The sequence below is a fragment of the Delphinus delphis genome, chromosome 10 (assembly GCF_949987515.2).
Source record: "Delphinus delphis chromosome 10, mDelDel1.2, whole genome shotgun sequence".
Lineage (NCBI taxonomy): Eukaryota > Metazoa > Chordata > Mammalia > Artiodactyla > Delphinidae > Delphinus > Delphinus delphis.
The window spans coordinates 55,290,314-55,302,656 of record NC_082692.2 but is presented as its reverse complement, the minus strand read 5'-3'; the positions used below and the strand labels follow the sequence as shown (position 1 = coordinate 55,302,656).

The 12,343-nt window shown below is 38.2% G+C and overlaps 1 protein-coding gene across 1 annotated transcript in view; it reads left to right on the top strand.

Moving 5' to 3' along the window:
- The window catches only part of MLH1 (mutL homolog 1), a 51,493-nt gene that overhangs the window by 35,572 nt on the left and 3,578 nt on the right, over positions 1-12,343 (top strand). Inside the window, exons 14-15 of the mRNA XM_060022157.1 lie at positions 8,046-8,154; positions 9,029-9,092. Of these exons, the coding sequence (XP_059878140.1) occupies positions 8,046-8,154; positions 9,029-9,092 (173 nt within the window). The remainder of the gene's footprint in view (positions 1-8,045; positions 8,155-9,028; positions 9,093-12,343) is intronic.

Genomic DNA, 12,343 nt, shown 5'->3' with positions numbered 1-12,343 from the left:
TATTTTATTTTGGGGGGTGCGATTTTGAAAGGTATTGTTTTTTTACATTCTCTTTCTGATATTTCATTGTTAGTGTAAAGAAATGCAACCAATTTCTGTGTGTTAATCTTGTATCCTGCTACCTTGTTGAATTCATTTATCAGTTTTAGTAGTTTTTGTGTGGAGTCTTTAGGGTTTTCTGTATATAGAATCATGTTATCTGCATATAATGACAATTTTACCTCTTCCCTTCCAATTTGGATACCTTTTATTTCTTTTTCTTATCTGATTGCAGTGACTAGGTCTTGCAATAGTATGTTGAATAGAAGAGGCGAGAGTGGGCATCCTTGTCTTTTTCCAGATTTTAGTGGGAAGGCTTTCAGCTTTTCACTGTTTTTAGTATTATATGGGCTGTGGATTTGTCATAAATAGCTTTTATTATGTTGAGATATGTTTCCTCTATGCCCACTTTTGTAAGAGTTTTTTTTATCATGAATGGATGTAGAATTTTGTCAAATGCTTTCTTTGCATCTATTGAAATGATCATGTGGTTTTTGTCTTTTCTTTTGTTTCTGTGGTGTATCACATTGATTGATTTGCAAATGTTGAACCATTCTTGTGAACTTGGGATGAATCCCACTTGACTGTGGTGTATGATCTTTTTTATGTGTTGTTGGATTTGGTTTGCTAATATTTTTTTGAGAACTTTAACATCTATATTCATCAAAGATATTGGCCTCTAATTTTCTTTTTTGGTGGTGTCTTTGGTTTTAGTGTCATGGGTGATGGTGGCTTCATAAGAATGTCTTTGGGAGTGTTCTCATCAATGTTTTGGAAGAGTTTGAGAAGGATCAGTATAAATTCTTCTTTGTAGGTTTGGTAGAATTTGCCTGTGAAGCCATCTGGTCGTGGACTTTCATTAGTAGTGGTTGGTCTGTTCAAATTATTTGTTTCTTCTTGATTCAGTTTTGGTGGGCTGTATGTTTCTAGAAACTTGTCTATTTCTTCTAGGTTGTTGAATTTGTTGGCATGTTCATAGTATTCCCTTATGGTTTTTTGTACTTCTGTGGTGTTGGTTGTTATGTCTCCTTTTTCATTTCTTATCTTGTTTATTTGGGTTCTCTCTCTTTTCTTCTTGGTGAGCCTGGCCAGAGGTTTGTCGATATTGTTTAACCTTTTAAAGAACCAGCTCTTGGTTTATTGATTTTTTTCTATTTTTTTTAATCTCTATTTTATTTATTTCCTCTCTGATCTTGAGTATTTCTTTCCTTCTGCTGACTAGGTTTTGTTCTTCTTTTTCTAATTCTTTTAAGTGGTATATTATGTTGTTTGAGATTTTTCTTGTTTTTTGAGGAAGGTCTATATGGCTGTGAATTTCCCTCTAAGAAAGGGTTTTGCTGCATCCCATAGATTTTGTATGGTTGTATTTTTATTGTCATTCATATCAAGGTATTTTTAAATTTTCTTTGATTTCATTATTGACCTGCTGGGTTTTTTTAGTAGCATGTTGTTTAGTCTCCATGTAATTGTTTTTTTTTTTCTCTCACTGTTGTGGCCTCTCCCGTTGTGGAGCACAGGCTCCGGACGCACAGCCTCAGTGGCCATGGCTCACAGGCCTAGCCGCTCCACGGCACGTGGGATCTTCCTGGACTGGGGCACGAACCCGTGTCCCCTGCATCGGCAGGTGAACTCTCAACCACTGTGCCACCAGGGAAGCCCTACATGTAATCATTTTTTCCACATATTTCTGTGGTTGATTTCTAGTTTCATGCTGTTGTGGTCAGAAAAGATGCTCGAGACAATTTCTATATCCTTAAATTTGTTGAGGCTTGTTTTGTGCCCTAGTATGTGGTCAATCCTAGAAAATGTTCCATGTGCACTTGGAAAGAATTTCTTTTTTTTTGGATGTAATGTCCTGAAAATATCAATTAAGTCTAATTAACTGTTCTATTGTATTATTTAGGATCTCTGTTGCCTCACTGATTTTCTATCCAGAATATCTGTCCATTGATGTGAGTGGGACGTTAAAGTTTCCTACTGTTATTGTTTTTTTGTCAATTTCTCCCTTTATGTCTTTTAGTATTTATCTTATGTATTTGGGTGCTCCTGTATTAGTTGCATATATGTTGACCTGTATTAGGTGCATATATGAATGTAATAATCCTCTTCTTGTATTAATTCTTTTATTATTACATAGTGTCCTTAGATTTTTCTTCGTGGCTTTTGTTTTAAAGTCTATCTTGTCTGATATGAATATTACAACCCCTGCTTTCTTTTCATTTCAGTTTGCATGAAATACCTATTTCCATCTCCTCACTTTCAATCTATGTGTGTCCTTTCCTCTAAAGTGGGTCTTTTGTAGGCAGCATATTATAGGCTCTTGCTTTTTTATCCAATCTCCCACTCTGTCTTTTGATTGGAGTGTTTAGTCCATTGACATTTAAGGTAATTATTGATAGATATGTATTTATTGCCATTTTAAACTTTGTTTTCCCTTTGATTTTATATTTCTTCTTTGTCCCTTTTTTGTTTTTCCTTTTGTGGTTTGATGATTTTCTTTTGTATTATGCTTATGTTCTCTTCTTTTTGGTTTTTGTGAATCTATTGTATGTTTTTGATTTGTGGTTACCATTTTTCAAGTATATTAACCCCTTCCTATATCTACTTGTCTTAGACTGGTAGTCATTTAGGCTCAAACACATTCTAGGGAATGAAAAAAAAAATCTACATTTTCTTACTTTTCTCCTCCACATTTTATGATTTTGATCTCCTTATTTACATCTTCATGTTCATCCTTTTGCTGTTTCATTGTGGTTATTATTAGTTTCACAGAATTTTTTTTTTTAATCTGTGTACTGGCTTATTTAGGTGACTTGCTTTCTGATGGTGATTTTCTCTTTCCTATGGATTCTTTTCTATTTAGAGAAAACCTTTCAATATTTCCTTTAGGATAGGTTTAGTATTGCTGTATTCTTTTAGTTTTTGCTTGTCTGAGAAATTCTTTATCCCTCCTTCTATTCTAAATGATAATCTGGCTGGGTAGAGTATCCTAGGTTGCAGATGTTTCCCTTTTAGGACTTTGGATGTATCTTTCCACTCCCTTCTGTCCTGCAGTGTTTCTGTAGAGAAATCAGCTGATAGCCTTATGGGGGTTCCCTTGCCTCCTTTGTTTTTCTCTTGCTGCCTTTAGAATCCTCTCTTTAACTTTTGCCATTTTTATTATAATATGTCTTGGTGTAGGTCTGTTTGGGTTTACCTTGTTTGGTATCCTCTGTGCTTCCTGTACCTGGATATCTGTTTCCTTCTTTAGGTTTGGGAAGTTTTCAGCCATAATTTCTTCAAATACATTTTTGATCCCCTTTTCTCTTTCTTCCCCTTCTGGAATCCTTATTACGCATACATTGGCACAATTTATATTATCCCATAGGTCTCTTATGTTGCTTTCATTTTTTTTTTTTTTTTCATTTGGCTTTCTGTCTGCTGTTCTGATTGGGTCATTTCCATTATTCTATCTTCCTGGTTACTTATTCATTCTTCTGCATTATTTATTCTGCTATTCATTGTCTTTGGTTCAGTTTTCATCTCAGCAAATGAGTTTTCTAATTTTTCTTGGTCCCTCTTTATAGCTTCTAGTTCCTTTTTACAGTACTCTGCATTTCTGTCAATAGCCTTTCTAAATTCCTTCAGTATTTTCATTATCTCCTTTTTGAACTCAGTGTCTCTTAGACTGAAGAGGTCTGTTTCATTGTTTGTTATTTCAGGGGAATTCTCTTGGTTTTTTAATTGGGAGTGGTTCCTCTGCTTCTTCATTTTACTTATAGTTCTCTTGCTCTATGAGTTTAGGAGAAACAATTATCTGCTGTGGTCTTGGAGGGCTATTTATATGTGGAAGCCTCCCTGTGTAGCTTGTGTGGGTTTAAGAGTTTTTGGTGTGAGGGCTGTTTTTAGTCTGGATGTCTGCTACCTCTTTCCTTAGTGTGTGCTGGCTGTTACCTCTTGATAGTGGATGTGCAGATATTGTGGCTGGTGCCTGGTCGTGGAGTTCTCAGTGGCAGTGGCAGCTCACGTGTGCCCCCAGAGCGCATGATTAGAATGGAGGTGGCTTGGGACTGCTCCTGGAGTCTAGGAGGGCAAGGTACGCAGCTCGAGACTGCTCCTGAAGTCCCGGGAACAGCAGCGACTTGTGACTGCTCCTGGAGCTCATGTAGGCAGTGTCTTGCTGCCTTAGAGCTCTCGCGGGTAGAAAGGCTGTAGTGGTGGTTCCCGCCCCTCCCCTCACGCACTACTGACACAATGGCATCTGGCCTCTAAGGCAGCCCAGGCTTCCTCTGCATACACCATCAGGTGTGGTTGCACCAGGCTCCAGCCCCTTCAGGCTGTTTCCGTGCAGTCCATCCCAGTCCTCTCTCTGGGTCTGATCTCTGAAGCTCAAGCTTCCGCACCCAGCCCCCACCTGTATCGGCAGATAGGTGTCTCAGGCTCAGAAGTGCAGAGCTGTGGTACTGACTGTCTGTGCATGTCTTTTTCTGTTCTAACTGCTGCAAACTGGTTGCTGTGTTCTCTGAGGTTCTGAACCTCCCCCTCTGTCCTGGTTGATTCCCCACTGGTGATGGGACTTCCCAGGGTACAGGAACCTTTCCTCTTCTACAGCTTCATCCCAGGGATGCAGGTCCTGTCCCGATTCCTTTCTCGCTTTCTTATTTATTTATTTATTTTTTGCCCCACTTGGTTACTTGGAGATTTTCTTGCCCTTTCAGAGGTCTAAGGTCTTCTGCCAGTGTTCAGTAGGTATCCTGTGAGAATTGTTCACATGTAGATGTATTTTTGTTGTATTTGTGGGAGGAGGTGAGCTTCATGTCCTAGTACTCTGCCATCTTGATCACTCCTCTACCACACATTGGCCTTTTAATCTTATTTAGGAAATTCTTTCTACCTCTGGGATAATTAAATCTATATTCTTATATTGTCTCCTAAAATGCTTATACTTAAATCTCTAGTCCACCTGGAATTAATTTTTGGTATATGGTGTTATAGTCACAGTTTCCATGTGTATATCTCATTGTTCCATATTATGTTGTTACTGTCAGTTTGTTTGGGTTTAGCCAATATTTTCTGCTCATAATTCTTTTCCTCAGACCTTTCATGGTCTGCCCTAAGCACCTCCTTCTGTGGGGCCTGAGATGGCAAGCTGAGTTTTGCTTTGTCTAATCCATCTTTATTTTGATAAGTTTCTTTGCTGGGTTTAAAATTCCAGATTGGCAATTATTCTTTTCTCAATGCATTGAAGGTGTTATTTTATCAGTCGTTGGCTTCTATTGTTGCTGTTGAAAATTCAGCTGTCAGTCTTATATTTTAATACTTTGTGGGTATTCTCTCTTTTCTCTCTGAGAGCTTTTAAGATCTCTTTAGTGTCCTGCTTATCTCAGGTGTGGATTTTGTTGGGCTTCCTGGAGCTGAGGTTTGGTGTCTTTCATCACTTCTGGGATATTCTCTGATCTTTTGTCTTGAGAGTCTCCAGTTACTGTCTCTCCCTGTCCCCTGCCCCTTCCGGGACTTACTTACATATTTATTCTTCTCCATATTGCATAAGCTGTCTTTCATATTTTCCATTTCTTTGTCTCTCTGTGCTGCACTTCGGATAATTTTTTTAGATCTACCTTACCATTAATTACCTTGCCAACTTTGTCCACTCTGTTCAGTCTATCTTGATTTTTTTTTTAAAGAGTATTTTCCCCCTTTATTGTGGTAATGTTCATGCCATTTTTTTTTTTTAGACAATTTATTTAATTTTGGCTGTGTTGGGTCTTCGTTTCTGTGCGAGGGCTTTCTCTAGTTGTGGCAAGCGGGGGCCACTCTTCATCGCGGTGCGGGGGCCACTCTTCATTGCGGTGCGCGGGCCTCTCACTATCGCGGCCTCTCTTGTTGTGGAGCACAGGCTCCAGACACACAGGCTCAGTAGTTGTGGCTCACGGGCCTAGTTGCTCCGCGGCATGTGGGATTCTCCCAGACCAGGGCTCGAACCTGTGTCCCCTGCATTAGCAGGCAGATTCTCAACCACTGTGCCACCAGGGAAGCCCCAGTCTATCTTGATTTTTAATTTCAGTTATTATATTTTTTATTTTTAGAAATTTTGTTTTTTTTGAAATCTCCTTGATCATTTTTAATATAAACTTATTTTTATTAACTTTGGTTTAAATTTTTAAGATTGAGTCAGAATAAAATCATTTTCCCCATTGTTTACCATGGTATTTTGACCCCCACCTGTTAGCGTATTAAAATACAAAAGATGTTGTATCACGTGACCTTGCCAAAGGTGCAGATAGAGACAGTTCTACTTTTTTCCTTTCATATTTTTATACTGTTTCCTTGCCTCACTACAGTGGTTAGGACCCCCAGTACAACGTCAAATAGGATGAGTGAGCATGGGTGTTAATTATCTTGTTCTCCATTGTGGAAAGAACACATTCAGTATTTAACCATTAAACATGATGTTAGCTGGAGGTTTTTCATAGATGCCCTTTTCAGATTAAGGAAGTTATTTTCTGTTCCTAGTTTGTTGAGAGTTTTTAATTATAAATTGTTGTTGTCTAATACTCTTTCTATATCTAAAATGATCATGTGTTTCTCATTTATTCTGTTAATATGGTGAGATTTTCCAGACGCTAAATCACCTTGCTTTCCTGGGCTTATCTCTTCTTGATTGTATTATTCTTTTTTTTTTTTTTTAATATATTGCTGGATTTAATTTGCTGATGTTTTGTTTAGGATTTTTGCACCTATGACTGTAAAGGATATTGGTCTAAAATTTTCCTTTTTTCAATGTCTTCTCAGGTTTGGTATTAGGGTTATGCTAACCTTGTGAGGTAGGAATTATTCTTCCTTTATTTTTTGAAAGAGTTTATGTAAGATTGGTGTTATTTCTGTTTCCTTTTTCTATTTATTTTTTAAATTGCACTATAGTTGATCTACAATATTAGTTTCAGATGTACAGCAGTCATTCAGTTACACACACACACACACACACACACACACACACACACATTCTTTTTCAGATTCTTTTCCATTCTAGGTTATTACAAGATGTTGAATATAGTTCGCTGTGGTATGCAGTAGGTCCTTGTTTTATATATAGTAGTGTATATCTGTTAATCCCATAATCCTAATTAATCCCCACCTGCTTTCCTCTTTGGTAACCATAAATTTGTTTTCTTTGTGTGTGAGTCTGTTTCTGTTTTGTAAATAAGTTTATTTGTATTATTTTTTAGATTCCACATGTAAGTGATATCATATTTGTCTTTCCTTGATCAGTTTTGATAGTCTCCTGTCACTTATTCAATGTTTTAATACCTCTTAAGCATACTGAACATGCTTATTATTTTATCATCTTTGCCAATATTTCCAGTCTCTAAAACTTGGCAGATGTGATTCTGTGATTTCTTCTGGATTCTAATTCTTGGTGCCTAGTTTCTTTGTGTATTTTGTAACTTTTTGACCACTAAGTCCTGGTACTTTATCTGTGAGGAATTATTTGAAGTCTGGGTTGAAGATGAATTTCTCCAGAGAGAATTTGCATTTGATTCTATCAGGAACCTGGAGGAACAGTCAGCCCTGGAATCAGTTTAAACTAAAATCTCCACTTTAAGTTGTCAAGCAACCTGCTTAGTGTGAATCCTGGCTGCAAAAGGGGAAGTGGCCTCCTGTTACAGTCCACATTTCGCAACATTCCTAGGCTTCTGTTTTTCTTTCTCTACACCTCAGAGCCTGCAAAAACTGAAGTTCTTGATACCTGCAGTTCCTCCAGTGTCTTTGGATAAAGCTGGTTTCAGAGCTCTTGTTACTTCTCTGGCTTCCTGCTTTGTCTTGGATGGTGATCTTTGAGTATTCCTAAATCTTTTGGCAATTCCTTGTTGCATTTTGAAAGATTAGTTCTATCTTATTCCTTCTTTGTGTGTACTTTCAGCAAGAGGTTCCATTCAGGTACCTGTTTGTTGTCTCTAGTTCTGGTGCTTTGGGCTGCAGAGAGGTGTTGGTGGGGTGCAGTTACTGACCTGTGTCTTGTTTTCCAGCTCTCCGGGAGGTGCTGCGTAACCACTCATTTGTGGGCTGTGTGAATCCTCAGTGGGCCTTGGCACAGCATCAGACCAAGTTATACCTTCTCAACACCACCAAACTTAGGTAAATCGGTGCGGATGTGAAAAAAGCAGAGCTGCTAGAAGAGTAGTCCTGGAGGCAGAGGCAGGAAAAGCCGGGGAGAGCAGGATGACATAGTTGGAAAGGGCCCTGGCTTTAGAGTCACATGTCGTTTCACATCTGGGCTCAACCATTTACCATTTATGTGACCATGGACAAGTCACTTTCCTAATCTGTGTCTCGGATTTCTCATCTGTAAGATGAGAAATTTGGGTTATTACTACTTAACTTGCAGGGTTTTGTGAAGGTAAAATTACATGAGATGCCTGGGTTTGCTAGATGCCCAGTGCTCAATAAAAGTTGGCTGCTGTGAACTGGGTGCTAAGGGCTTAGTGCTGGTGGAGCATTGCAGCGTGTGCTGTGTACAGCAGGGTACTGTGGAAGATGCTCTGGCGGACGTCTGCTGCACCGCCCACTCTCAGCCCTTTAAATCCAACTGATTGGATTTAAAACCGGGGTCACGTCCCTGCCCTCCCTATACAGCCCGTATTTTTTAAATGGTGAGTTGTAAAAGAAGTGATTTATAGGATTCTTTGCAAGTGGGGAAAAGGTGCGCAAACAAAAACTCCTTCTTAACTTTATCACTACTGAGTGTTAGAACCTTTTACAGCACCAGAGGGGTGGGGACGGAGCACGGGTGATGACAAGGCAGATGGTCTTAGTGGTCTGACCTGTGTGCAGAGGCCGGCCACCAAAGCCCTGGTGGAGCAGGAGATCCCAGGACTGTTAGAAAGGCCACCGCAAAGCAGCACATCTCTGTCCTACCCGTCTCGGGTTATCTCTCCCATTTTGTCCCTACTGCTTGGCTCTGAAGCATGGATTCAGCTTTTCCTTAATGTCACTTCATTTTTATTTTCAGTGAAGAACTGTTCTACCAGATTCTCATTTATGATTTTGCCAATTTTGGTGTTCTGAGGTTATCGGTAAGTTTATTTCCTGGTTCTCATTTCTGAAACTTCAACAACTGGTCATTTCTGAAAATAGCTCTGCCTTATTATCTTATTTGTAGTATATTAAATTTTTCTAAATATGCTTAGAATAGTTTATTGTATGATTTGCATATGGAGGTATCTTCATATAGTTTTATACAAAGCAGAACAGTCATTTGGTAGCCAACTTAAATGTTTATTATTATTATTATAGAAATTAATACATATCTACTTAAGAAAACTTGGAAAGAGATAAAAATAGAAGTAAACATTCTTTAAAGCCCATGACCCAAACACAACTCCAGCTAACAAGTTTAGTCCATTTCTTTCAAGACCTTGTCATTGCCTAATTTTAATTTAGAGTTAAAAATCATACTATCTATGTAGTTTCATGTCTTCTTTTTACATCTGACATACTCTACAAAAAACCCTCTGGAATTTTTATTGGGATTGTGTTGAATCTATGGATCAATTTGGGGAGAAAATCTTTTGTTAATTTATCCCTTAATATTTCATATTTTTTGGATACTATTGTGACATTTTTATAAATTGTCAATCATTTGTTGCTACTATCTAGAAATACAAGTGTTTTGGTACATTAATCTTATATCTTGTGACCTAGTTAAACTCACTTAGTAGTTCTAGTAGCTTTTTTATTGACTCCAGTAGATTTTCTCCGTAGATGATCATAGCATCTGTGAGTAAAGACAGTTTTATTCCTTCCTTTCCAATCTGGATGCCTTTTCTTACTTTCTCTTGCTTGATTACACTGGCAAGAAGCTTAGTACAAGGTTGAACAGTAGTGGTGAGAATGGAAATCCTTCTCTTATTCCTGATCTTGGGGGAAGCATTCAGTTTTTGACTATGAAGTATGCTTTCTGCCATCGGTAGGCTTTTTGTAGATGACCCTTAGGCGGTTGAGGAAGTTCCCTTCTATTCCTTGTTTGCTCAGAGTTTTTCTTCAGGAATGGATGCTGAATTTTTTCAGTTGCTTCCTCTGTATCTGTTCAGATAATTGTATGGTTTTCCTTTTTTTAGTTTGTTACTATAGTGAATTACATTGATTGATTTTCATATTTTAAACCAGTCTTGCATTCCTGGGGTGAACCCTGCTTGTACATGATGTATTATCCTTTTTATATATTACTGGAATTGATTTGTCAAAATTTCGCTTACAACTTTTTTTTTTGGCTGGGCTGCGCGTCTTGTGGGATCTTAGTTCCCTGATCAGGGATTAAACCCGGGCCCCGGCAGTGAAAGTGTGGAGTCCTAACCACTGGACCACCAGGGAAGTCCCTTGTTTACAACTCGTAACATCTGCATTCACGAATGATATTGGTGTGTAGTTTTCTTGTATTGTCTTTGTCTGGTTTTGGTATGGGGTAATGCTGGCCTCATAGAATGAGTTGGGAAATACTTTTTCCTTTTCCATCTTCCAAAAGAGTTTGTGTAGAATTCTTTATTCCTTAAAGGTTTGGTAAAATTCATCAGTGAAGCCATTTGGGCCTGGAGATTTCCTCACAGGAAGATTTTTAACTAAAAATTCAATTTCTTTCATAGATATAGAGCTATTCATGTTAGCTTTTTCTTGAGTGAGCCTTGGTATTTGGTTTCTTTCAAGGAATTTGTCCGTTTAAGTTTTCAAATTTATTGCCATAAAGTTCAGAATATTTTTTATTCTTTTAATGTCTGTAGATCTGTACTGATGTACTGTACTCTGTCATTCCTAATATTGGTAATTTATATCTTTTTAACTTGATCAGTCTGGCTGAGGGTTTGATCTCAACTGATTTTTTGTTTCATTGATTTTTCTGTTAATTTTCTGATTTCTATTTCATTGCTACCTGCTCTGATCTTTATATTTCCTTTCCTCTACTTACTTTAATTTGTTTTTCTGTTTCAGAAGCTGAGGTCACTGATTTGAGATCTTTCTTTTCTAGTATAGGTGTTAAGTACTATAAATTTCTCCCAAGTGCTGCTTTAGCAGCTTCCCACACATTTGATAAGTTGTTTTCATTTTCATTCAGTTCAGAATACTTTCTAAATTCCCTTTTGATTTTTTTCTTTGACCCTCGCATTATTTAGAAGTATATTACTTAGTTTCTAATTACTTGGGGATTTTCCAGAGATCTGGTATTGATTTCTAATTTAATTCCATTTAAAAAAAGTTATTTCATTTTATTTTTTGGCTGCATTGAGACTTCGTTGCTGAACGTGGGCTTTCTGTAGTTGCTGCAAGCAGGGGCCACTCTTCGTTATGGTGTGTGGGCTTCTCATTGCGGTTGCTTTTCTTGTTGCGGAGCACGGGCTCTAGGTGCACAGGCTTCAGTAGTTGTGGCTTGCGGGCTCTAGAGCACAGGCTCAGTAGTTGTGGCGCACAGTCTTAGTTGCTCCTTGGCATGTGGGATCTTCCCGGACCAGGACTCGAACCCATGTCCCCTGTGTTGGTAGGCGGATTCTCAACCACTGCGCCACCAGGGAACCCCTTAATTCCATTTTTGCAGAGAACATATTGGAATCCTTTTACACTTATTGAGACTTGTTTTGTGGCCCAGAATATAGTCTATGTTGGTAAATACTTTTTGTGCACTTGAAAATGGGCTTGTTGAGTAGAATATTCTATAAATGGCAGGTGTATCAAGTTGATAGTGATGCTCAAATCTTCTGTATCCTGATTTTCTGTCTACTTGTTCTGTCAGTTATTGGAGAAAGGATATTGAAGCCTCCATGTAGTTGTGTCTATTTCTCTTCACAGTTCTGTTTTATCCTTCATATATTTTAAAGCTCTGTTATTGAGTGCATAAACATTTAGGATTGTTAGGTCTTTTTGTTAATTGACTCCTCTGTTGTTATGAAAAAGTAAGAACAGTGTATTGTGGGTTTATAATATGTAAAATGTATGACAACAGTTACAATGTCTGAAGGAGAGCAATGGAAGAAAATTTAGGCATCTTATTTTTCACAATAGATTACAGTCTTCTTCCTAATCAGATGATTTACCTGAAATGTCATTCGATTTAACTCACTCTCCCTCCCCCTTGCTTTAGTTATGGGTAAGGCAGTAGGAAGAAATGAATGATCTGCTTCGTGTCTGCCTTGTGATTTTCTAGAAATACGAAATTGGGGTCCTTAAAGCTACACAGAAGGAAAGTGCCGCCTCACGGCCTCGCCTTTCCCACCTGTTCAGCAGGTCTTTTTGTTGGTCACACCTTCTCTGTTGCAATGGCCATTGGTGAGGAGGAGGA